The sequence below is a fragment of the Carcharodon carcharias genome, chromosome X, assembly GCF_017639515.1.
Source record: "Carcharodon carcharias isolate sCarCar2 chromosome X, sCarCar2.pri, whole genome shotgun sequence".
In the NCBI taxonomy this organism is placed as follows: Eukaryota; Metazoa; Chordata; class Chondrichthyes; order Lamniformes; family Lamnidae; genus Carcharodon; species Carcharodon carcharias.
Window position 1 is genome coordinate 17,400,146 of NC_054507.1, and position 27,588 is coordinate 17,427,733.

Below are 27,588 nucleotides of genomic sequence, written 5' to 3' on the forward strand. Positions count from 1 at the left end.
GAAGGCTGTAAAGTGCCTAGTTGGAAGATGAGGTGCTGTTCCTCCAGTTTGCGTTGAGCTTCACTGGAACAATGCAGCAAGCCAAGGACAGACATGTGGGCAGGAGAGCGGGGTGGAGTGTTGAAATGGCAAGCGACAGGGAGGTCTGGGTCATGCTTGTGGACAGACTGAAGGTGTTCTGCAAAGCGGTCACCCAGTCTGCGTTTGGTCTCTCCAGTGTAGAGGAAACCGCATTGGGAGCAATGAATGCAGTAGACTAAGTTGAGGGAAGTGCAAGTGAAATGCTGCTTCACTTGAAAGGAGTGTTGGACGGTGAGAAGGGAAGTGAAGGGGCAGGTGTTACACCTTTTGCGTGGGCATGGAATCCTTTCATAAGTTTATTATGGAGTAGAATTGCCAGCTGTGTTTAAATGTACTCCTGGAGGTTTCATCACATGACTTGCCCCCATGCTCCAGCCATTAGTCGGCCAACACATCCATCCTTGTGAGGTATTGCCTTCCTACACCAACTGGAAAGCAAAAAGGCTCATTACCCAATTGGATGATGCTTGACTGTCAGCCAAACAGCTTTTTTCCCATTTTCAATCTTTTTATATCTGGGAAAGAGAAACGTTCAAAGGAACTTTAAAAAAAAACAATATTTTTTAACGTCCCGAAGATTTTTCTCCAGGGTTGCACACAGCAGTGTCCTGGAGATTGATCTTCAATCCCTGGAGACTCCAGGCCAATCCTATTGTGGAATCAGGCTGCCACTTGTTTATACGAGTATTTCCAGTGCCAGCTGGGTGGAATGGACGGAGCCAGGCATCATGTCTAAAAACATCGCCATCTTTGGTGCTGGTTCAGGATTTACTTTGCCTGCATTAGGTCTCACTCACAAAATGGCCATACAGATTGATCGTGCAAGATTCCGCCAATGGCACTGGTTAGGAAAGACTCTTCAGGCTGTGCTTTGTTGCTTCAGGTTACTCACAGGCAGAGGACTGGACAGTCTTACAAAAATGCTTCATTCTGGCGATTTAACCCACTGTCAGCTACTCCGCTGCTGGTCTCACTGCAGACTGGAATAAATGGAAATACACTGCATTTGAGTACAATACTTTCATGGAGGTCAAGCGCCCATATGGAAGAAGTCAATGGTTTTAGCCACTGATCTTATGGAGCTCACGAACAAATGGGATGTTGGATAAATGGAATTCAAAGTTGAGTGACTGACCAAATTGTTCCTCTCATTCATGGCAGTTAAAAGTTGACAAGTGAACTAGGTTAGTTTGGTGTTCATCTTGTTCTAGCACATGAATCTCCTCTGAATCAGCACTGAGTTGAGGGCCCTGTCAACATACATCAAACCGTCTGCACAGTCTGCACTCATTTTGTAGGAGTTTCAAAACATAAGCAATGAAGATTAAAAATGAACAAAACTGCACCAGGTTACCACTCTCAACGGATACTTGAAAGAAAAACAAATAGCTGCGTTCTATTATGCTGCTCGCTTGTGTCGGTTCCTGGAAGATTTGAGTTGATTGTGCAAATAAATTTTAGCAGAAACTTGAAGCCTAGCCAGTGCAACTGCAAGCACATTTTGAAGCAATTTTCTCATGGCATCCAAAGTGGAAACTCTATCCCCAAACACACACATTTATAGAAATATACATACATAAAACTACGGAGACAACTTGCCTCTTTCCACACAAGTGAATGCAAGATTTACCAACACTTTCGTGCATGAGGCAAACATTGGTTTGACACTTTCTGCCAATTAAACTGTGTCTGATCATTTAGAAGTAGATGAAATCTCAGTGAGGTCCGGAACAGGTCTCTTTAAGTTGAGTTAATTACTTGTGTTCTGGGTGGTTCTGGAGGCACTGGACAAATTCTGAGACTGGCTTGCATTGATAACAGATCTGGTACACAGCAGTGAACAGAGGGAATCTAGAAAGGAACAAAGGATTAACACAATCAAAGGGGGGCATGGTAGCATAGTGGTTATGTTACTGGACTAGTTATCCAGAGGCCTGGACTAATGATCCAGGAGACATTAATTAATGATCTAGAGACCCTAAATTCAAACTCCACCAGGGAATTTAAATTCAATTAATAAATATGGAAATTAAAAGCTAGTGTTAGAAATAACAACCATGATTCTAATTGTAAAACCCATCTGATCTCCTTTAAGGAAGAAAATCTGCCATCCTTCTCCGGTCTGGCCTACATGTAACTCTTGGCTGCCCTCTGAAGTAGCATAGCAAGTCACTCACAGAATGGTTGGGGCACAGGTAGTGGCCATTTGGCCTCATGTTCTCTGCAAGAGCAATTCAGATAGTACCTTTCCCCTATAACCCTGCAAATCTTTTCTCTTCAGATAATTAGCCAATCCCCTTTTGAAAGCCATGATTGAATCTGCCTCCACCACACTCTCAGGCCGTGCAATCCTGACCCTAACCACTCGCTGTGTGAAAAAGGTTCTTTTGCCGAGCATTTTAAATCGGAGTCCTCTGGTACTCAACCCTTCAACCAATGAACAGTTTCTCCCCATTGACTCCGATTGATTCATGATTTTGAGGTTGCATTCAAAAAGGCGGTTTCTGAAGAGCGATTAAGGATGGCCTTCCAACAAAGCTCACATTCCATGAATAACATCATTAAAGGCACTCCAAAGAGACAGTTGTAAAATGTTGGGAGGGGGACTTGGCGAATCAGACAGTGACCTTTCACTGTTGGAACTTGGCTCAAATTGATGGAGCGAATGTTTCTTCTGGCTGTGTGTGTGTCTTCAGGAGTTTGGGAATCTCAATTCAGCCTACAGCACTAAACTGGCACCAACTTGGCATAAATTGGTACTAAGTGGGTCATTTCACTCACGGGCTGGTTGTAATAGGAAATGGAAAAGTGTTAACACTGGTGTAGTATAGGGTGCCCTTCTGACATTACAGTCAGGCACACTATTGGGGCAGTGCAGAGGGAGTTTCATTTTGCATTCAATGAGATTATACATGAGCGGGTAGTGGTTTTGCAGATATTGGGTCTCCAAACTGCCACGTGTTCTATTTCCCACTACCAACATCCTTCACCCTGATGAGTGCAAAGTTGACATAAAAAAACGACATAGGTCACGGAGATACAAAACCATAGCATCCTCTTCAACACACTGCAAGAAAGAAGTGGCAATTTCTCCAACGTTTGTATCCCACTTTCCCCAGGAAAGGCAAAAGACAAACTTGCCTTTCTCTCCTGGTGCCAATGGCTCACTTGGTTGCCATGTCAGCCTTGGCCCAGTGGATCGCACTCATGCCTCCGAGTCAAAAGGTCAAGTCTCACGCCAGAGACATAATCTAGGTTGTCACACCCTGGTGCAGTAGTGAGGGAATGCTGCACTCTCGGAGGTACTGTCTTGGACATGAGGTGTTCAACGCAGGTCCCTCTCAGGTGGATGTAAAAGATCCCACGGCACTGTTTCAAAGCAGAGCAGAGCAGGCCAATATTTATCCCGCTGGCAGGAGGGTCAGGAACCAGGAGACACAGCACTGGCAAAACAACTGGGGTGGTGGGGATTGAGGAAGATTTGTATTTTTTTTAAACACATTGAGTTGACCTGACAGGGCAGCAAGAAGCACATTCAATTGCAACTTTAAAAACGGACTTAAAAAGGAAAAACAAAATCTGTTGGGCACTGGGGAAAGAGCAGGGGAAAGGGACTAGTTGGTCTACCAAAGAGTCAGCACAGGCGCGATGGGCTGAATGGCCTCCTTGTGTGCTGCACGGGTTCTGCAGAACAGATGACTACACGCCTTTTTTTGGTGTTATGAAGCAAAGGCTGCCCATGGATAAATTAAAGGGGTCGTCTCCCGGTGGATGTGTGTGAAGTGCGCCTCCAGAACACTTACTTGTTGACCAGGTTTTGAAGCTTTAAAGTGCGATTGATCTCGAAAGCTGTTTGCGGTCCCTGTAGCTTCTGTCCATTCAGCATCTCTTGCTCCAGCTGTTCAATAGACTGAGGAAGGATACAAGAATCTGTCGTGAATTTAGAAACAAATTAATTCAGGTCAACCTTGTGATTTTCTTTCGAGTTAAGTGAGCACTGTCACCTTAGTCGGGTTCCAAGATGTGTTGGAATCAGGACAGACACAATTGGCTTCGGTGCCTGTTAATTAGGGTGGTGGAGAGGGCTCATCCACAGCTCCGGATCTGGTAGAGTTCCCCTGTGGCTTTTGCTGGGAATGTGTGGCATAGGAACTTGGGCCTGCACTGTCATTCAATTCAATGGCTGATCTGTACCTCAACCCCAGATCCCTGAACACCTGCTACCCCTATCTTCAAGAGAGGGGTCAATAGATTGCTGGATGTTAAGGGAATTGAGGGATAATGAGAGAAGGTGGAGTTGAGGTAAATCAGTCATGATCATGTTGGATGACAGGACAGGCTCGAGGGGCCAAACAGCCTACTCCAGCATCCGTTTCGTACGTTCTTATATTCGACAAACAATCGGACGAGGGTTGGATTGGGTTATGTTCTGATGGGTCCCAGCTCCCTTCTCAGTCTGGGACAATCACTGCCGACAACCACTGGAGAACAGCCATTTGAGTGAGGCGCTGATGGGGAGGGTTCTCGATTTCCAGAGTGCAAAATAAAATAATATCACAACCACAAAATCACAACAGGAACAGCAGCATCATGGTTATGTTACTGGACTAGTAATCCAGAGGCCTGGACTAATGATCTGGGGATATGAGCTCAAATCTCACCACAGCAGATATGGGAGTTTCCATTCAATAAAATTAAATAAAACTCAATGGTACTACTGGGCTGTCGTTAAAAACCCATCTGAGTCACTAATGTCCTTCAGGGAAGGAAATCTGCCATCCTTACCCGGTCTGGCCTACATGTGACTCCAGACCCACAGCAATGTGGTTGACTCTGAAATGGCCTAGCAAGCAACTCAGTTCAAGGGTAACTAGGAATGGGCGATAAATGCTGGCCTTGCCAGTGATGCCCACATCCCATGAATGAACAAAGGAAAATAAGAGATGCAGAAATTCTAAGCTCATGATTATTAGTGTTAACACTCATAACCTGCCCTTAAGTAGGAGGCCCCATCTATTGTGGCCTACAGCCAAGGCCGTATTTGAGGGCCTATGTTAGGCCAATGTCCCTGGGCCAAGAAGGAGGAAAATCAACCACAGTGCCCACTATCGAATGCCATCTCGAGTCATTATGACACAGGAGGCCATTTGGCCCATTGAGTCCATGTAGGCAGCATCAGGTAAGCATGCGAACAGCCAGTCGACATTCACTGCTGGCTCATGTTTGAAGAATGGCCACTTGGATGAGGCACCCGAGAGCGGCTGGAGCCTACGGAATAGGGTGCCAGCAGAATGTGGCGTCTGCAGAAGAGAAGGGGATTTACGTCATTCTTAACGTGGTTACCAACTGTAAGGTCAAAGCTCGGAGGTGGGGTGGGGTCGAGGGACACGGCTGTTCAGTGATTTCCCCCACCTTTCCTGTTACTGTGAAGGCCTCTGCGATTTTCCTGTTGCGGCCTCCATAGCAGGTTGCAATGAGGTCTGCCACCCCGCAACTCTCAAGGAAGGTCGAGCACAACACCGAGCCCTTGCAGTACAGCCTTGCAAAGGCGATCATCTCCATCAGCCCCAGCCGGATCACAGCAGCCTTTGTATTGTCTCCGCAGCCCAGCCCGTCACAGAATCCGGCCCCGACAGCAACCACATTCTAAAACAGGGAAAACAGGGGCGAGAGCAGGCTGCGCATTAGCAAACATTCAGATAAACAGAGCGGGGCAAACAGCCCGAATAACCCACCATTCCAGTGAACCACTGACCAAACTGGTCAAGTAATTCAAAAGAAAGAACAACTTGCATTTACATGAGATCTTATAGAGCCTCAGCACATCCTCAAGTGCTTTACAGCCAGTGGATCACTTTGAAAGTGTTACATTATGTCATCAAACCTAGCAGCCGATTTAGACACAGCAAGGTTCTAAAAACAGCGACTTACACAACCAATTTATCTGTCTCTTTTGGTGTCTTTGGCTGTTTATATTTGTTCATGTTAGTGTGCTTGTTTGTTCTCGATTAAGGGATGATTGTTGGCAAGGACACCAAGAACTCAGCTGCCAGTAAGGGCCATGGGATCTCCTCCCTCCACCTGAGAGGGCAAACAGGATCTGGGTTTAACATCTCCTCTAAAAGATGGCACCTCTGACAGTGCAGCACTCCTTCACTACTGCACTGGATGTCAGCCTATGTTTTTTTGTCCTCGAGCACTAGGGTGTGATTTCAATCTACAACCTTCTGGCTCAAAGGCAAGAGTGGGGCCAACTGAGCCATGCTGACTTAGGTCAGGTTAAAGTCCATCATCTCCAATGGCTGTTGGCCACCGAGTAACTTGCCTCACAAAAAGGGAAGGGCAAGGTCTGAGTATCTGGGAGGGAGTCTTTCCCACCCAGCAGGCAATCTTTGTCTGAGTGGCTGTTCCAGGTTACCAGCATCAGCTGTTTTGCTTGTGAATAATTGACGGTGGAAGGAAAACAGATCACAGCTCAGTAACAAAGTTCAGTGGGAAATCTGCAACTATGTCTGGGCTGCCAATTCTGCATTCTCAACGAAGGGACCTGGGCCACAGCCATTTTGCCACCACCTAAACTCTTCCCCTCTATGACAGGGAAGTGAGCCTGCAGTTGATTTTAAGCCCATCCCCCCCGCCCCCACCCCCGCCTCAACGTTCCAGGTCAGTGGCCAAATTTAGGAACTTTACATTCTGTCAAATTTAGTGCTCAATTCATCTACTTAAAGCATTGAGGAGGAGTGACCACTTACAGGCACTTTTTAAAGAAAGAGGCTTTGTTCCATGATTCTTGCACTGTGCCGTCTTAGTGAATCCGAAGAAACAACAAACTTGAATTTACGTAGCACCTGTCCCAATCTCAGGACCTCCCAAAGCACTTTACCGCCAATGAAGTACTTTGTGAAGTGTGCTCACTATTGTAATGCAGGAAACGCAGCAGCCAATTTGCGCACAGCAAGCTCCCACAAACAGCAATGTGATAATGACCAGGCAATCTATTTTTTATGATATCAATTGAGGGGTACATATTGGCCAGGGCGCCAGGGAGAACTCCACCCCTGCTCCTCTTTCAACTGTGCGTTGGGATCTTTTAAGTTCACCTGACAGGGCCTCAGTTTAACACCTCACCCGACAAACCACATCTCCGGCAGCTCAGCGTCCCCTCAGGTCTGAAGCTTTGTGCTCAAACCTCTGGAGTGGGACTCGAACCCAAAGAGGTGAGAGTGCTGCCCACTGAGTCACAGTTGGCATCTTGCCCGCTCTAACATTTGTGCTTTCAAAATATAATCACGGCTTTACTTATACAGCAGACGGTCGAATTTGCAGGAGTAGCACACAATTGCAAAATTCAAAGTTAAAATAATCCTCAAAATGAGCAGGTAAACCATGTGTGAGAGCTTCACCTACCTTTAAGGCCCCACAGATCTCCACAGTATCTGTCTCCTCTACCACCCTGATCCTGAAGTTTCGAGTCTGCAGCAGTTCTTTTAAAACCTTCCCATGTGCAATGTTTGTAGCTCCTATTCAGTAGAAGAGGTCAGGCAAAGTTCAGTCATAAAGATAAACATCGCCAGGGCTCACATCACATTGTAGTTTATATACCAGGAGTATGTTTACACAGTGTGAACATAAGTCATATATCTTGAGTACTGTGGCCAGCTCTGGTCACCAATATGTAATATGAGAGCAGTTCCGGTCGCCAAGACCGATCCCTTAATGTGAGAGGAGAGACTGCGCAATTCGATCTTTAAAGAAGGCAACCTCAAAATTTAATATGCAGAAGATAAATCTGAAACATAAGAAGTAGGAGCAGGAGTCGACCATTGGGCCCCTTGAGCCTGCTCAGCTATTCAATACAATCATGGCTGATCTTGGGCTTCTGCCCGCTCCCCATATCCCTTCATTTCCTGAAAGACCAAAAATCCGTCTATTCCAGGCTTAAATATATTCAATGGTGGAGCACCACCCACAATCCTCTGGGGCAGAGAATTCCAAAGATTCCGAACCCTTTGAGTGAAGAAATTTCTCCTCATCTCAGTCCTAAATGATCGGCCCCTTATCCTGAGACTGTGCCCCCATGTTCTAGATTCCCCAGTCAGGGAAAACAATCTCTCAGTATCTACCCTGTCAAACCCCTTCAGAACCTTGAAACATAACATGGTAAACCACACGAGGAGAACAAGCTCTGATGTCAGGGAGCTCTTTTTCACAGCAAGTGATCGACACATGAAATGGACAGGGCAGTAGATGACAAATCATTCAACAGGCAGCTGGGTGCAGTGAAGGGGCAGCAGTGGGATGTTCTAGGTGGATGAGCCAAGACAGGTCCAATGGTCATCCTCATCTGCGTCTTGTCTTATGCCTCTTTACCAGTGGAGAGGATGTCTCCACCAGCCACCTCTTCCCCTCACAACCTCATTGCCAATGGCTGAGGCCAGATAATGTTTGGGTGCAGGCATCATGGGTACCAGCATAGTGGCCCACCATGTTATATCATTGTAGGTTTCAGCTCCCATGCCCCATCCCTGTGTGCACAGCACACCCTCCGGACGAGTAGGAGATGACTGTGAGGCATTACCAATGGTGGACTCGCAGAATTTCTCAGCTGCTACTTCGCTGGCCAGATTGGCTCCCATCAGCACGCTAACTTCAATCCCAAGGGTTTCCCGGATTATGTCAGAGATCAGCTTCAGGCCATCCAGTCCGACAACAATACCCTGCAGCAAATAACATTGAAGTCCTTGATTTTATGACTGTATTTGGAGGATCCAATGGAAAGATTAAACAGAAGGACAGATTAAACAGCCCGTTATTACAGTACTGTACAGCTTTTTTTATATATTCGTTCATGGGATGTGGGCTTTGCTGGCTGGGCCAGCATTTATTACCCATCCCTAGTTGCCCTTGAGAAGGTGGTGGTGAGCTGCCTTCTTGAGCCGCTGCAGTCCATGTGGTGTAGGTACACCCACAGTGCTGTTAGGGAGGGAGTTCCAGGATTTTGACTCAGTGACAGTGAAGGAACGGTGATATATTTCCAAGTCAGGATGGTGAGTGACTTGGAAGGGAACTTGCAGGTAGTGGTGTTCCCATGTGTCTGCTGCCCTTGTCCTTCTGCGGGTTTGGAAGGAGCCACCGAAGGAGCCTTGGTGAGTTGCTCTATGCCATGGGTAAGGAAAAGAGAAATAGATGGGTGTTGGGGAGGGGGTGGGAAAGGGTGGAAGAAAGAGTGTTGTGGAGTGGGTGAGTGGGGAAAGAGGGTGCAAGAATGGAGAGGGGAATGGAAAGAAGGCCCTGTGTATAATTGCAGGGTCACACTGTACCTTAATAAGAGAGACTCCAATAGAGGAAGGCTTGATGTGACCTTTCAACTCATCACAGGTCTGTCTGATGAACTGGTGAGGTACGACAAACACCAAGATATCAGCATCTCTTGCTGCATCCAGTAGCTCAGGTACCGCAACCTAAACAGGTTGGATAACAAATATCAGCAAAGAGAACTTAACACCCAGGCCAGGCAAATATGTACAAAACAGACAGGATCCAGGAGTGGCTTAAATGGGGCACTGTCCAAATACGACAAAAATGACCCAATTGTCTAATTTATCCAGGTATGCTAGTCTCAACTGAACTGAGCCCTTTCAGGATTTAATGGAAGTTTTAAGTGTTTCCTAATCAGCTCTGCTGCCATCTCAGGTGTTCACTGACTTGTGCCACTGACAGGCAAACAAACTGAGAAAAGGTCCTTCAGGGAATCAAACCTGTCCACCCCACAGGCCGCAGGTCATTCCATGATGGACTGCCGAGAGGAAGCAGCTTCCTCAAAGTTTCTCCTTGCCTCCCGAAGGCCGGGCAAGTGCTTTGGGAGAATTATCTGGAGGCTTCAGTTCTTGAACCAGCCGATGACAAAAAGGAAATGAACAACAGGGTATCGTTCACATCTCCAGTTCAATGTTCCAGCCTGGGTTCAAACTCAAAACTTGGCTTCAGTCAACGGACAACCTGTACCGGGAGAACAGCCTGTTTTTACAGAGGAGGTTTGAGGTTTTATTAATGGAGGTCTTGAATTTTTTGTGTATGGCAGGCCTGATTCCAAAGTGCTTAGATATGGCTCAGTTGTCAGTTATGGCACTCCCAGTATTATTTGATTATGATTCTTCCTTCCCTGCTTTCCTATAAAGACAGTTGTATCTTCTCTGATGACTCCATTTTCTGTACCAGCCCTTTAACCTTGGCAAAGATTTCCCTTGAGCCCTTGACAATATCTGCTCCATTTTCTGTGCTCCTGCTCTCAGCCCTCCCTTCAATGACAACAGGATCCCATCATCTTCAACCTTACCCATTCACTAGATCATCTTCCACTATCTCTGGCACCTGCAGAGCCTTATGACTCCACAACTAAATCAGTCTCCCCCTTCCCTCTCTGCTATCCAGAGATGCTTTTCCTTCAGGAGAGATGGGAAGAACATTGACAAAATTGGCACAGTCCATCCTGCAGGATTTCCCATCATCCTCAGCACTAACAATTTGCATTTATATAGTGCATTTAACATGGTCAAACAACACAAGGTGCTTCACAGGGACATTATCAGGCAAAGTTTGACACCGAACCACATGAGATATTAGATCAGATGACCAAAAGTTTGATCAAAGGGTAGGTTTTAAGGAGAATCTTAAAGGAGGAAAGCGAGGTTTTGGAGGGAATTCCAAAGCTTAGGGCCTAGGCAACTGAAGACATGGCTACCATTGGTGGAGTGATTAAAATTGGGGTTGCTGTTATGGCACAGTCAATAGTAAACGCTGAGCTGTTCAAATCCCAAAGGGAAACTTGAAACAACTGCCACAACTTGTTTTGCAATTTGTATGAATTTTGAGACGCATGCCTTGAATTCAGCAGTAATAAGATCCCCCAAGTCTTATAGGTTTCTTACAAAACTAGATTAAACCTTTATAAATAGAAATGATTTCAAGTACACACATAGATCTACAAATTACTACTATGATAATTTCTAAATCCCCTAGTTAATCGGACTCCCAGTTACACTTTTGTTAAGGTAACAGTAAGGCACATAGATTTTAAAAGACCCAGGTAAAGAAACATGATACCCTGAACAATCCAATGTGAAGTGAGTTTCCTTAACTTCAGTTCATTGTAGACAGCAGCTTGAGGCATAGATGCTGAAGGCTTTTCACATTTGTTAGATCTTAGAATTCCTTTCCTTACACACAACCTTCTTTCCTTTATCCATATTTTCCCCATCGAATTCAAATTCCCATTGTTTCACTATGTCTTTGGGCTTTACCTTTCTGATAATAAAAATCTCTCTCAAGATTCTCACCAATGTTACCAGTAATCTTTGGGAAAAATAAACACACTGTTGCTTAACTCCTCCTGGCTATGTAAACATTTCACGCCTTCCTTTGAATCAATCTAGTTTGGTTTATTTAAAAATGCAAAGGTTCCCTTTACACCTATGTTTACCTACTTAACATTTCAAACCTAGCTTATCTTCTGACACATCAAAGCCTTCAGGCCAGCTGCCTTTAATTCAATTAAGTCACACACACACACGCCTCATTATTACTCTACAATAAATCCCAATAACATTTTGACAATTATTAAATCTTCCTGACTGATGCTCAAGAGGTCAGAATTGGAGGAGCACAAAAACCTTGGGGGGGTCATGGGGCTGGAGGAGATTACAGAGATAGGGAGGGCTGAGGCCATGGAGGGATTTGAATTTAGGGATGGGAATTTTATAAATTGAGATGCTATTGTACTGGGAATCAATGTGGGTCAGCAAGCACATGGGTAAGAGGGATTTGGCGTGGATTAGGATTTGGGCAGCAATGCTTTAGATGAGCTTAAGCTTAGGGAGGATGGAAGATGGGAGGCCAACCAGGAGAGCATTGGAATAGTCGAGTCTTGAGGCTGCAAAGGCTTGGGTGAAGGTTTCAGTAACAGACGGTCTGAGGCAATGTTGCGTTGGTGGTCTTGGTGATGGTGCAAACATTTGGGCAGAAGCTTGGTTCAGGGTCAAACAGGGCACTGAGGTTGTGAACAAACTGGTTCAGTAACTGAATCCAAGAGTCATTCCCTGGACTTTCTTAACTCCAGGTGGTGTCCAAATTTTGGCTCCATGGCTATTACCAGGCCCCAAGACCTGATAATCCATCCAGGAATCCAGGACAACTCAATATTACTTGTCCTGAGTTTTGTTTGTTTGCCTATTTGAATTTTATAAGTTCCAATTTAGGATTTGTGGAGGTTTACAAAGGACTGTTCTTAACAGCTCAGTAGTGGATAAATCCTAAATTATAACCACAGGATCTGATAATGAGATAAAAGCTAATTAATACATGTATTAAAACAATTCCACATGGCCTCCCAGGCTCCATTCTGGACACCAAAGTATTCAAGAGAGAGAAAAAAATATACCTGGGGTCCCCAATTACCTCTCCCCACTCCTAACCAGTTATTCTCTCGAGTCAAAGGTGAACAACACTCACCACGTTGGCAGGCAGCTTGTATCCAGGCAGGTACTTCATGTTCTCATGGTCTGTGTTTATAATTTCTGTTAGCTTCCTGCCGTTTACTATCTCTTCAAACACCCACATGCTAACAGTGCTGTCAAACGTCTTACTTCTGGCCGCATTCTCTCCAACTATTTTTCCGATGACCGATCCCCTGTGGGGGGGGGGGGGGGGAATGTTGTCAGAAAACAGCTCAAATTTATGAAGGAACTAAAGAAGAAATATCTTGCATTTACATAGCGCCTTTCACAACTTCAGGACCGTCCCAAACTGCTTTACAGCTAGCGAAGTACTTCGAAAGTGTAGTCGCTGTTGTAATTTGGAGCATGGCAAGATCCCAAAGGCAATGAAATAAACAACCAAGTCTTCTGTTCGTAGTGATGTTGATTGAGGCCAAACATTAACAAGGTCACCAGGAAAATATTTGGACTAGTGCCATGGGTTCTTTCACATCCATCTGAGGGGGCAAGGAGGGCCTCAGTTTAAGGTCCCAATCAAAGGGCAGTACCTCTGACAGTGCAGCAATCTCTCAGTGCTGCACTGGAGTGTTAACCTGGATTACATGCTCAAGTCTCTGGAGTGGTTCCTGAACTCATAGCCTTCTGATTCAGAAGCGAGCATACTAGCCACTGAGCCTAGGCCCAGCCCCTTCAAACTGCGCTGATGCTGAAAAGCAGGACACTGTTCAGAGTGCTTCTCTGAAATGTCCATCCTCATCTGACAACCCTTTAAAAATTGTGGAATCTCATGAAGTGACACTCAGAGGTGAAGAGCCGGTTTGACAGAGGGATAAGCGTGGTTTCATAGAGGCACTGTTTCTCTCTCCAGATGCTGCCGACCTGCATTTTCTGCTTTTATTCCAGGTTTCTAGCATTTGCAGTGTTTTGCCTATTTGCACTGATCGATTCTTTTGATTGGGTAAGGGTATTAAAGGACCAAGGCGGGTGGATGGAGTTAAGATACAGATCAGGCATGATCTATTCTAACTGAATGGTGGAGCAGCATGGCCTACTTACTAACAATTTATTTTGATTATTAGAAGCTCCTCTCTTTGGCTTGGTGGATTAAGGCCGAACGTGGTGCTGAATCAAGAGAGATCAGGAAAAGTCACAGGTTCGAGGCTGAGTTAGCTCAATGATGGGGGTCAGATGCAGATGGGCTGGAGGAGGGTCGTGTGGAGCATAAACACCAGCGTCGGCTAGTTGGGCCGAATGGCCTGCTTCTGTGCTGTAGATACTTTAATGTAACCTCCGAGCGCAACTTGAGCTGCCAGCTTGACAGCCTGTCTCATGGTACCTGAAACTGGAATTTACAGCGGGCAGCACCAACCAATGCCCTCTGCCCTGACTCTGCTCCTGGGCAAAAGTGGAAGGTGCTTGTTGCACAAATGAGTGGAGACAAATATGAGTGGCACAAATAGTGGAGACAGGCACAATTGCAAACACCAGGCATGAGTGCACCTCACTGCGTTGGAAAACATTCAGAAGCCAGCAACCCAACTGAATGTTGCTATTGTGGCGTCTCCGTACGGACACTTAATGTAATTCAACTTATCTGCCCCCTGTTTCGGTTTCACATTTGTCACTTATGTTCACTGTGGCTGTGTAACCGTGCCCATTTGTCAGTGAGGAGCATGTGACGGACAAGCTATTTACTGCACAACAGAATTGAGCTGGTCCTTCCCCACAGGACAATACCCCAGTAATGACTCTTAATGAATAGCAATGAACTGGTTTTAAAAGAGTCAATCCCAAAGTGCATGAAGGGTTAACACGGAACCGGTTTTGAATTCATCAGGCTTTTGCCTTTAATGAGGTAAAGTTGCGCCATATTTTTGAAAAATTTTCATTTTGAAAAACCAAATTTACAAACCAACCTTTTTAAAAGCTTATTCATCTGAAATATTGAATAAATTAAGTCAAAAGGACAAAGAAACTGGGTGGAATTGTCTGGTCCCGTTAGTGCTGGGTGATGGGGGGGAGACACAATAGGGCAAAAAAACCAAAAATCAGTTTTCTGCAGTTTTGAAACCAGTTTGCAATTGTCCGCTCTGCCTGTCAATGACGGGCTGCGATTCCCGCTACCACTACATGTCAGGAACCTCATTGCAATCCCTGCTCGCCGCAATCATGTCAAGTTTACCGCCCACGTTGGTGTGGCTTCAGAAAGGCGGCTTCACCACTGCCTTTAGAAGGTGTGCACCCAGAGAGCTGAACTCTGAGGGGAACTCGGAGGTGAGTGCACACAGCCTTGCACAGCGCTCGGGACCATCGCCCATAGGACATCGAGAAAGGGGCGCCACACGTTCACAGGGGGGCACAGACAAGTCACTTTTTACCGGCTGGCTTTCAGTGCGGTGCCGGGGCAAGGGCTCCAGTGTGGGTAAGACCGGGGGCGGGGGAGGGTGGGGGGGAGGGGGGCATGGGTGGGGGGGGTGCGGGTGGGGGGCAAGGCAGCACAGACTGAAGGAAAGACTCAAGCACATGCCAGGGTGCGGGTGGAGGGAGGGGGAGTGAGGGAAGTGACCATGCGCTTGGAAACACTTGTCAAAAGTGACCATTCTTCTGCAGCGGAGACCATTCAGCTGCAGCTCCGTTGGCACACTTGGGAGTCAGGCCTCTGCCCACTCAGGCAACTCAAAAGCATGAGAAGTGCCACCAAATGCCCCAGAACTTTTCACCCCTCGGACACAGGCTGCAAATTAATGTGTGTTTCAGGGGGCAGCAGGACAATTGGCCGACTGGGCAGGTTGTAGAATCCCCTTGTGAAAGGCGACCATGGCGCAGTCACTGGTGGAGGCGCTCACAGCCCCTGCACTGTCTTTATTCAGGTTTGGGCCAGTATCCATCATGGTTCGAGCTAACAGTGCAGCCTCGCAGTGCAGGTTAGGAGAATGTCTGCGCCTGAGCTGAGAGCACAGTATGCAGTCTAATGGCCAAAGCTGCTGCCAATCAGTCAGGTGGAGTGGGGCAGAGGTGGATGGGGTTTTGGAGAGCCAATGAGCTCACTACACACTGGCCATCCAAGTGGTGGCCAGTGCTCTCCTGCATGCATGAAGGGGCCTTCAGCCTTAACCAAGAGAGGTTCTTAGGACACATATGCAAACGCACATGTCTCTCTCTTTGATCCTGGAGGAGGAGAACATCAGAATCATGGAGCCTGGTGATTTAGTGATATGCCTGATGGCTTACAGGGAGCAGAGAAGAAAAGGAGAGCGGCAGAGGTGCCTGACTCAGCAAAGGGAGGAGCACCTCCCTCAAGATGAAGGGTGGCAGAGCCTGCTGTGCACGCAGCTGAAGATCCACAGAGAGCCGTCGCTCGTAGATATTTCACTAGGCCCAGGGTCTATAGGTAGTGCCTGTCATTCCTACAGATGAGTGAGAACCAGTGTCGCTGAAGACTGCACATGTCTAGGGAACTGGTCGGTCACATATGCTACCTGCTGCAGGATTTGGTGCCACATGGACATGGAGGGCATCCAATGCCAGTGGCCATGAAAGTGACCGAGGTGCTCAATTTTTATGCCAGTGGCACCTTCAAAGGCTCCACAGGTGACCTGTGCATGATCTCACAAGTCTCCTGGCACAAGTGTACCCAGGAGGTCACAGACGCCATCTTCGCAAAGGCACAGAACTTAGTGCATTTCACCCAGAGTCAGTTAGTCAGGAAGCAAGAGCGCTGGGATTTGTGCAGATCTCGGGTGCAGAATGCCACCCACTGCACTCACGCGGGGCTTAGGTCTCCATAGCAACAAGCAGTGAACTATGTCAACCACAAGGGCTTCCACTTGCTGAATGTTCAGCCGTTCTGCGCACGATTCCCAGGGAGTGTCCATGACTCCTCCATCTTTAGCAGGTCTCAGGTCCCTGACATCGTCCAGGGTCCACAGAGGCTGCAGGGTTGGCTGCTCAGGGACAAGGGCTACCCGCAGAGGACGTGGCTGATGATGCCCGTGTGGCAGCCTCAGACTGCAGCAGAGCGACGCTATAACGAGGCTCATGCTGCAACCCGGACTTCGGTGGATCAGGCGATTGGCATCTTGAAATTGAGGTTCCGGTGCCTCGACAGGTCCAGTGGAGACTGCAGTACAGTCCCCAGAGGGTGTCACGCATCATCGTAGCTTGTTGTGTACTACACAGCCTGGCACTGAAACAGGGGGAGGACCAGGCTGAAGAGCAGATGGAAGAACTGCACATCTCCTCCGATGAGGGGGACATCAAAGGGCATGACAGTGATGAAGTCCCCGAGGGCGAAGATGCTGGCGATCAGGCCCTCACACTGGCCAGACAAGGCAGGCGTGCTTGGGAGGTCTCATAGCTGCTAGATTCATGGAGGATGATGACGAGAGGCAGTGAGGTCAGTCCTGACATCTTCACCTTGCATCTGTGAACATTTGACTCCTGTGTGGCTGATGGCAGCACACATACCCTCAGTGTTCAGGCTCATGTCATGGAGATGCAGAGGAGGCCCTAATAGTCACTAGAATCCAGGATCATGATGACGACATGCATTGAGGACACTCCATAGATCTTCACATGGCCTCTGTGAATGTCGGACTTCTCTCTGTCCGAGGGGAGCTTACTTGTGCTCTGTGATCAGGGTCATATCATGGAGATGCAGCTGTGAAACTTTAAATACACCTGATCCTTTGTCAGCCATCAGCACCTGAGCCCTTCAGCAGCACAGAGTCACTGGTCACAGATGCTGAAGTGATGGGGGCCAGCCCCACCTCAAATGTGCTGAGAGCACAGAGAGAATGATGGAACTCTTTGGCGCCTGCCCACGATATTCTGGCAGCAATGATCAGCACCATCAAGGTGCAGGCAATAGTAATGTATCCAGTGAGTGTGAGGCTGGACCATCACTTTGGTCTGAAGGTTACACATTGTACAGGGAAGAGGCCCTGGACTGAGACACCTGCCTTTATCTTGTGCAGGAACCAAGGTTTCCCATCTGAGTGACACAAGCACTGCTCATCATAACAAGGAGCCACAGGCAAGGAGACACTCTTGGGAGTTTTTTACAATAGTGAACATTGTGTACAAGTGATTAACGCCCATGCCCAGGCTGTGCAACTACATCTTCTTAACCCCACCCGGTGCGGAAGGGGGTCGGGAAGGAGGAGGACCTCCTCGTGAACCTGCTCCTGGGCCTGGCCAAGTTGGCCATTAACAGGTCCAGGCAGCGGGCGATCGACGGGGGAGTCCCGCCCGATTGTTTGTCCCTCTTCCGCGGCTACGTTCGCTGCCGGATGTCCCTGGAGAGGGAGCACGCGGTGTCTGCCGGCACTCTCGAGGCCTTCCGTGCCCGGTGGGCACCGCGGGGACTGGGGTGTTTTGTTGACCCCTTTAATCACATTTTGATTTAAAGTTTGTAAGTTTCCTTTAAACTTTGTTCTCGGTTTTACAGCTGACCTGAATTAGGGACTGAGCCTGATTTATCCCAATTTTGCTAATTTAGTTTAATTGTTTTGACTCTATAAGAGTTACATCTTCTTAACCTTCCTAGCCCTGCCACTACATCTTGGTGCTCCCCCAACATCCACAGCAGAGGTGGAGGCAGCCTGCTGACTGTGACACCCTGTCTGTGATGACCTTGGTGGGTGTCCTCTGGAGGGTCGAGACCTGGAGGGTCCCGGCCTGCTTTTGGGGTCCTGCTGTGTGGCAGAGGTACCCTCCTCGGCCTGTGGAGCTGCAGCTGCTGGGGTCACAGAAATAGGGGATTTGGATGGGCCGGACACTCCCGGAGTCACGTAGGTGGATGGCCCCGGGGTGTGCACCTGCTGATCCTCCTCTCTATGGGTGCCCCTGGCTGACTCCTTGAGAGGGAGGGGCAGCTGGAGTGAGCTTGAGATGCCCCAGCCCCCTCTCACGTTGACACTGATGGATGCCTGCAAGTGCCTCAGTGATGGAGTGCAGCTCCTGCAGCAGCGCAGGTTCGATGTCCTGGACCAAGGTCTCCATGGCGTCTACTATCCTACCAGTGTTGACCTTGGTGCGTTGGCATGCTGATGCTATCACCTCAGACTGAAGGTAGATGGACTCCCCTTCCAACGTGCCTTGCAATTTGAGGAATGCAGTGGACATCCTTTCCTGATGTTCCCGAGTTTGCCTTTGCAGCTCCAGCAACTGAGGTATGACCGAGTCCAGAGGCTCCTCATCTGACTCGGACTCAGCAGATTTCTGGCCTCCAGCTGTCCTCCGAGTGCCAGAAACCTGGGAAGTCCCTGCCTCTGCCTGCTGTGGATCAGACAGTGCAATGTGCTCACCAGATTGTGACCCCGAGGCTATTCTAGAACTAGATCCCACCAAGGTGTGTATCTCTGCACTGGTGGAGGGTGTGGGTGAGCGCTGTGATGGGTCTTCAATTAGGGCGTCATCAGATTCTTCTTCAGAGGTGTCTTCAGGCTTGAGTCGAGGACCTGGGTCATGGACCCCCTCGGCTGCTCCCCAGATGTGCCTGCCAAAGCAAGGAGAGATAATTAGTGCACGGCAGGGGACTGCGGAACAGGGGAACTCACTCACAGCTTGGTTGTCTGATGGATGTTGCACTGCTGGATCCTCATTTGGTTGAGAACTGCTGACCTCAGCGTCAGCACAGGAACAGTCCAGATTGTCGCAGGCCAGCTGGATGGCTCTGTTTTCAAAGTCTGTGAGGACCTTGATGTCAGGCATTCCTCCACCAGTCTGCGATCTCTCCCTTTTGTTGTGTGCCAGCTTGTCCTGCATCAATACAAATGGAGAGAGTGTAAGCAGGATGCCTGTCAGACCAGATGAGAAGGATGCCTGGCATGTGTGGGTGGTGAGTGGTGCCATGGACAGGATGAGGATACGATCTGTCAGGCAGATGAAGGTGTGTGTGAGAGAGTGAATGGTGATGGCCCTTGAACTGGCAGTGAGTGAGATCCCTGTGGATGTGTGATGGGTTTGAGAGTGTGTGAGTTGAGAGTGATGAGAAGAGTGACTTACCCTGGCAGAACGGAGATCATCATTCATCCTCTTGTGGCACTGGGTGGCTGTCCTCTTTTGCAAGGTGTTGGCACTGACCACCACTGCCACCATCTCCTATGCTGGATTTGTCACCTTGCTTGCTGGCCTTCGCCCAGAGCTGGGGTAGAGGACTTCACAGCGGGCCTCCACTGCGTCCAGTAGGCGCTTGAGGGAGGCGTCGCTAAATTTGGGAGCAGCATGTTTCCTCCCTTTGGCAGCCATGTCTTTGCAGCAGCTTCTGATCCCTTAGAGAGAGCTAGGTCTGTGCAGGGGCACTCTTTAAATATCGCGCCCAGATCACTGACAGCCTGAGGGTGGGGGGGGGGGAGGATCAGAGGTCATCCCACCAGCGACCCAGCGCGTATCCCAGGAATGCATAATGAATGAGGCACCAGGATTGGGACGATACAGCGTGAAGACCTGCCATTGCGGCCGGTGGGTAAAACATCCTTTCTCTCGCCCGCAGTCACACTTTGTGCAAATCTGGGACGATTCTGCACTACGTCTGCAAAGTGATCATAGAACTGTAACTGTGATAAGGAAACCAAGTTGAAAAACTGCAACACTCCTGGGCAAGTTTTACGACAGTGACAGTATCAACAAGATCCCCACCAAGTGGAAAAAAGGATTATCAACCAAACCAAAGCAATAAAACTAATTGCCTCTTCCTGCTGGATTACCTCCATATCACCCCGTTGTCAAGTACCCTGGGTTTCTCAGTATTAGCTAAGGTTTAAAGTTCCCCAACCAAGGGGGTCACTGCCCCCACATACTATAATAAACCGTTTACTTGCTTCACTCACCCAACATAGTCGTGGCTCTTGAACTTGTAGAGATTCTGTTCTGAACTTTTAAATTAGGAAGTTCTGGTTTCAAGGCCCAAGCCACAGACTTGGGCAAAAAACCAAGACTGACATTGGAGTGCAGTGCTAAAAGAGCACTGCAGCGTTGTAGGTGCTGTCCCTGGAATGACATATGGCACTATTTCGAAGAAGAGCAGGGGAATTCTCCCTGGTGTCCTGGCCAGGGAGAATTCAATCCCTCAGTCAACATCACAAAAAGCAGATTATCTGGTCATTATCACATTGCTGTTTGTGGGAGCTTGCTGTGTGTAAATTGGCTGCCGTGTTTCCTGCATTACAACAGTGACTACACTTCAAAAGTACAAAAGAAACGTTAACTCTGTTTTTTTCTCTCTCCACAGATGCTGTTCGACCTGCTGAGTTTTTCCAGCATTTTCTGTTTTTGCTTCAAAAGTACCTCACTGGCTACAATGTGCTTATTTTGAGATTGTGAAAAGCACTATCGAAATGCAAGCCTTTTTTCCTAAGGTTCCAGGCCCCGCCCTGTGCAGACAGTGGATCATTTCACCAGTTTAATCCTCTTAATGTGATTACAATATTTTACTTGCTTTATTTAATTGGATTGCTATTCAGTGGCATTACCACAGTGCGTACACAAAACAAACTATCAAAGTCACTGGCTAACAATCACAAATTTAAAAATTCTGCATGGTTTCTCACATCTTCACTGAGGCAAATTTTAGTCCACACCCCCCACCTCTTGCCTCCTCCCCCCACCCCCCCCAAAGTTGTAACAAGTTCAGAAATAGATCTCAAAGAGAAACCCTCCAGCATATCATGATGTGTTAGAAGTCTGCAGTACGAGATTAAAATGTGGAGGAAGCGGTGTTGGTGGGGAGACAAGCACAGTGGATTTCACAGTTAAATCTTTAATATAGCCTTCCAGCAGCTGGGACTAAGACTTGGAAGATTCATTACCATTCTATTTTGAAACCAGGTACAAGTAGATGAAAGTTGGATATCAGAAGTCTAAAGTATTGTAGCGACTTTGATCTCTGTATGTTCTGATTCCAAATGGGAGGGCAAAAAGAAGTGACAAAAGAAAAAATACACAGATATTTGTGAATCTTCAGCGCGCTCAGTGTCATTCAAAACACTTTTCAAGTTACCACAAGCTTTTTGACAAAGGCAACACTTGCTGGACTTTCCATGTTGCTTTTGAAAACAAATGGAAAATAATGGTCATCAAAGGCTAGCAACCAAAGAAGGAGTTCGACAGTCCACACTCAAACGCAGAGCACAGTGGGCATGGTATCCATATTGGGCACTGTTTGATTTTATAAACTGATGAATGTCTAAAATGATGAGATTATATGGTCCTTTTTTCCCTCAAAAAAAGAATCCCCTAATTTCCACCCTCTGCCAAACTGTGAGCACTAGTGCATGCAGGCATTCAGTTCTACTAATGTCAGTGCCTGATGGCACCTCACCCAAGATACTAGTTTCCATGTATAATGAGCGCTAACGGGGCATTCAACCACGGGAGGCAGCAGTCCAGTTCTCACCTAACTGTTGCAAAGACATACACAAACATACATGCACACGCTCAAGCACGGTTTGACGGATAGCAATCGGAAGCATGAATCTTGGTGAATAGGTTTCCCCTTTCAAACTCTGGGATGTTGAGGACAATTGCAATGTCTTTAATGCTGTCTCTCATTTCATTCTATGTTTTGCCCTCTCCACATTCCCCTTTTCATTCCAGCTCAAATTAATCACTGTTTAGTCCTTTGAGTATTGCTGAAAAAAAAGAGACATGCTGTCGAAGCTTTTTGTCTCGCGCTCATCAGGACAGATGCAAGAGTGTCAAATTTCAAAGGGAGCAACAATTTACACTGCATGAGAAAAGAGTGCTGATTGGTTGGCAAGTCAGTTCTGGTTGAGGCATTGCCATGGAGAATGCACCAGAGAGCTAATGTCTCCCATGCTTTTGTTAAATTCAAAAAATCACTACTTGTAGATGATGAAATTGCTGTTAGGCAAAATATTAATTCTTCTGCAACAAACACATTGCACCTTTTCTGATTGTACACTGTGAACTGTGAACAGGGCTGCAAAAAGCCATTTGCCATACTTTAAATAAGAGGAATCTTTTTGTAGTGTTCTCCAGCATGCTTCAGATGCCGACCTGATCACTGACATTTAAAGCACTGAATTGAGAGTCTAACTGTTGGTGATTAACTAGCACATGATTTCCTGTCTCTAAAACGCTGGCCCAACTGAAGCAGCTAGTTTAGCATGGGCACTCGGTCACCTAGAACTATTTTCGCCCAGAGAAGAGTGCACAGTGGCAGAAAAGAAGGGGGAGAGGGACAAAACGAAACTGAGGGACATAGGGGAAGCGTGGAAAAGTGGAGTTGAGGTAGATCACATTGAATGGCATAGCGGGCTCAAGGGGCTGAATGGCCTACTCCTACTGCTTATGTTCTGATGCAAAAAGTGGCATTGATATTACATTGGACCCAAAAGCTATGGCAGTCACTGTTCAGTACCATTCCCTATTCCAAATAACTATAGTCTCTACGTACACACAAATTCACAACATTTAAAAAGCCAATGACACTGCAAAACCTACATGGAGTTTAGAAGGTTAAAGGGTGATTTGGTCAAAGGTTGAAATGTTAAGGGGAATGGGGTAGATAGAGGGAAACTATTTTTGCTGGCTGGGGAGCTGAGAACTGGGGGGCAGAGTCTAAAAATTAGAACCAGACATTTCATGAGGGAAATTAGGAAACACTTCTCCACACAAAGGGTGGTAGATGTTTGGAACTCCCTCCCACAAATGGCAGTTGATGCTAGATCAATTGCTCATTTTAAATCTGAGATTGTTACAGATTTGGGAAAAAGCGGGTACGTGGGGTCAAGTCACAGGTCAGCCATGATTTCACTGAATAGTGGAACAGGTTTGAGAGGCTGAATGGCCTCCTCCCATACCTATTGATGAAAGGATTTCGCTGAATTATTTACACCAGGCTGCAGTAAACCATTGGGGGACATTTCTAAGTTGCAGGCCATCTGGAACACTTGCTCAGTTGTCAGCACAGTACCTCAGGAAGGGAACACAATGCAGATTAACCATAATACCACCAGGGGCTAAAAGGGCTTAATTATGAGGACAGGTTGTGTAAACTTGATTGTTTAGAAGTTTGAGAGATGATGTAATTGAGGTGTTTAAGATGATAAATGGGGTTTGATAAAATCTATACAGGTAAACTATTTCCCCTCATGCAGGAGTCCAGAACAAGGGGGCATAACATTAAAACTTGAGCTAGGCTGTTCAGGGGCAAAATCAGAAAGAGCTTCTTCACACAAAGGGTGGTGGAAATCTGGAACTCTTGCCCCCAGAAAGCTGTGGATGCTAATGGTCAACTGAATTGTGCAAGTCGGATTGATATAATTGTGTTGGGGAGTTTAAGAATAAGGGGTCTCCCATTTAAGACGGAGATGAGAAGAATTTTTTTCACTCAGAGGGTTGTGACTCTTTGGAACTCTCTTCCTCAGAGACTGGTGGAGGGTCAGTGAATATTTTCAAGGCAGAGGCAGATAGAGTCTTGACTAACAAGATAGTCAAAGGTTATTGGGCGGTAAACGGAAAGTGGAGTTGAGGAGGTCACAATCAGATCAGCCATGATCTTATTGAATGACAGAGGAGGCTTGAGGGGTCGAATAGCCTCCTCCTGTCCCTAATTTGTACGTTCGTATTCAGGGATATGGCAGATCAGCCATGAGCTAATAGAATAGCGGAACAGACTCAAGGGCTAAATAGCCTCCTCTTGTACTTATGTTTCCTAAACCCCGAAGTGTATTGCAGTATTCAGCAGCTCCAATCTTCTAGCTGTTTCATATATAAAATTTAATAAGTAATTCTAACTGAACATAGTCATACATACATACAAACATACAAATTCGGAGCAGGAGTAGGCCACTCAGCCTACTTGGAAATCTAAGTACAGTACATCCATTGGTTCCCCTTTATCCACCTTGAAAGAACTCTAATAAATTGGTTAAACATGATTTCCCTTTCACAAAACCCTGTTGACTCTGCCTGATTACCTTGAATTTTTCGAAGTGCCCTGCTATAACATCTTTAATAATAGCTTCTAACATTTTCCCTATGACAGATGTTAAGCTAAGTGGCCTGTAGTTTCCTGTTTTCCATCTCCCTCCCTTTTTGAATAAAGGAGTTACATTAGCTATTTTCCAATCTAATGGAACCTTCCCTGAATCCAGGGAATTTTGGAAAATTAAAACCAATGTATTAACTATCTCACTAGCCACTTCTTTCAAGACCCCTGGGTGAAGTTGATCAGGACCTGGGGATTTGTCAGCCCACAGCTCCAACAATTTGCTCAATACCACTTCCCCGGTGATTGTAATTTTCCCGAGTTCCTCCCTCCCTTCCAATTCCTGACTTACAACTATTTCTGGGATGTTACTTTTATCCTCTGTAGTGAAGACCAATCTAAAATACCAGTTCAATTCATCTGCCATCTCCTTATTTTCCATTATTAATTCCCCAGACTCACTTTCTATAGGGCCAATGCTCACTTTATCTTTTTTCTTATTTAAATATCTAAAGAAATTCTTACTGTCTTTATATTTCTAGCTAGCTTCCTCTCATAATCTAATTTTTCCCTCCTTATTAATTTTTTTTGTCATTCTTTGCTGTTCTTTATATTCTTTCCAATCTTCTGACCTGCCACCCATCTTTGCACAATTGTATGCTTTATCTTTAAGTTTGACACTGTCTTTTATTTTTAAGTTAACCACGGGTGGTGGGCCCTCCCCTTGGAATTTTTCTTTCTCATTGGAATGTATCTATTCTGTCTATTCCGAAATATCCCCCTAAAAGTCTGCCACTGCATCCCTATTGATCTATCCCTTAACCTGATTTGCCAGTTCACTTTCACTAGCTCTGTTTTCATGCCCTCATAATTGCCCTTATTTAAATTTAAAATATCAGTTTCAGACTCACACTTCTCTCCCTCAAATTGAATGTAAAATTCAATCATATTATGATTGCTACTACCTCGGGGTGCCTTCACTATGAGGTTATCAATTAATTCCATCTCATTGCACAATACCAGGTCCAGTACAGCCTGCTCTCTGGTTGTCTCCAGTACGTGCTGTTCTAAGAAACTATTCCAAAAGCGTTCTATGAACAGATCTTTGCTACCTTTGGCCATCTGATTTTTCCAATCTTTACACAGATTAAAATCCCTCATGATTATCATTGTACCCTTCCAACAAGCTCCCATTATCTCTTCCTTTATACCCTGTCCTACCATGTCGTTACAATTAGGGGGCCTGTACACCACTCCCACAAGTGACTCCATGCCTTTATCATTTCTCAGCTCAACTCAAACCGCTTCTACATCCTGGTTTTCTGAACTTAGGTCATTCCTCTCTAATGTGCTAATATCATCATTAATTAACAGAGCCACCCCTCCACCTTTTCCTAACTTCCTGTCCTTCCTAAATGTCTCGTACCCTTCAATATTCAGGTCCCAATCTATGTCACCCTGTAGCCATGACTCTATAATGACTATCAGATCATACTTATTTATTTCTATTTGAGCTATCAGTTCAACTGTTTGGTTTCAAACGCTATGTATATTTCAATTCAGAGCCTTCAGTTTTGTCTTTTTATTATTTTTGTAACGTCTCACCTTACCTGATTTACTCAGGTTTCTACTCTATCCCTTCCTGTCACATTAAATTTATCATTTCACATATTAGTACCTTTATCTCTTGCCTTGTCTCTACTCTTCGGTTTACCACAACTTTCCAAACTTGATCCCTTGCCCCCATTATTTAGCTTAAAGCCCGTTCTACTTCCCTAGTTACGCAGCTCACTAGGCAAAACACTCCTTGTCAGGTCATGTTTATTTGGGAACATATAACCAAATAAGAGCTATAAAATGCAATGATATTCAGCCAGTGCACTAATGGAGATAAATATTCTAAATTATTCCCTGAAATTTTGTATCTTATCCTAACAAATCTTTCTGGATTTATACAGTGCAAAAATGGTAACATTGATCAGTATTAGCGTGCAAACTGGCGAATGCCAGTTTTATCTTGATGATATGTTATAATGTGCATTCTAAATGCACAGAAAAATCTTACATCCTTTTTTACTGCATTAACCAATACTCATTTTATTAAAAGCAAAATACTGCGGATGCTGGAAATCTGAAACAAAAACAAAAAATGCTGGAAAAACTCAGCAGGTCTGGCAGCATCTGTGGAAGAGAAAGACAGTTAACATTTCGAATCGGTATGGCTTCTTCACAGCTAAAGGGAAGTTTAAACAGTATATATTTCACCACATTTCTACTTCCCTTTAGCTCTAAGAATCATACGCACTCGAACCGTGAAATCATTTTGTTAATGTGCCAGATCAAGGAATATTAAACACACTTGCTTGAAATTAGTGTTACAAATGTAAGTTACAGTTGCAAGCAGGGACTGACTCATCATACCTACCAGTTGCCAGATCCAATGATACAGACTTTAATAGGAGGAGCCATGGCCTCTGCTGCTGCTGCTTTAGGAAATGGTAGCTGAGGACACTACACTCTACCGCTGTTCTCTTGCTCTGCAGCTCAATCCGAGACACTTTTAAGGACTTGGCATTTCTCAGCCACGTGTTCTCACCGGGGCAAAACAAATCGCTGATTGGCTGGTTTTGGCCCAAACCGCTTGTTCCATTGTTCAGCAATGCAGAATCGTGACAACTTTTATTTACAACCGCAGCTTACCGGAAGTCATCCCAAAACCTACAGGGAAAGGACTCGAATCCTGAAATTTCCTTCCACCACCAAACAATAAGCCTGGCTAGATATCAGATCCCGTGAAAATATATATTAGAGCAAATTAATTCCAAGTTAAAGGCCCCGCAATTTTGTTCTAAAAAGATCTAGACTCACGGTAGGATGCACCAGTGCGCTGGACTGCCCGCCCCGAACTGACAACTCATGTAACGTCACGAGGAAAGATAAATATATGCTGCGTTTCACAACCTCAGAACATCTTAAAGCGCTTTACAGCCAATTTGTAGCCACCGTTGTAATGGAGCCGAATTGCACACAATAAGACCCCACAAAGAGCAACGTGTCATT

The 27,588-nt window shown here is 46.2% G+C and overlaps 1 protein-coding gene across 2 annotated transcripts; it reads right to left on the reverse strand.

Annotated features, from left to right (window-relative positions):
• Positions 1 to 240: 240 nt before the first annotated feature.
• LOC121273349 (glycerol-3-phosphate dehydrogenase [NAD(+)], cytoplasmic-like) lies at positions 241 to 27,435 on the reverse strand. 2 transcript variants are annotated; one of them, XM_041180520.1, is made up of 9 exons: positions 27,397 to 27,435; positions 26,954 to 27,246; positions 12,589 to 12,766; positions 9,402 to 9,542; positions 8,660 to 8,798; positions 7,489 to 7,601; positions 5,494 to 5,727; positions 3,885 to 3,991; positions 241 to 1,932 (listed from the first exon to the last, which is right to left on the reverse strand). In XM_041180520.1, exons 2-9 carry the CDS (start codon positions 26,995 to 26,997, stop codon positions 1,836 to 1,838), a joined length of 1,053 nt encoding a protein of 350 aa, XP_041036454.1. In that variant the 5' UTR covers positions 26,998 to 27,246; positions 27,397 to 27,435; the 3' UTR covers positions 241 to 1,835. The 2 variants fall into 2 exon arrangements, 1 of the variants encoding a protein (XP_041036454.1); XR_005942004.1 differs by having other exon boundaries at positions 3,885 to 4,011; positions 26,954 to 27,433.
• Positions 27,436 to 27,588: the final 153 nt, after the last annotated feature.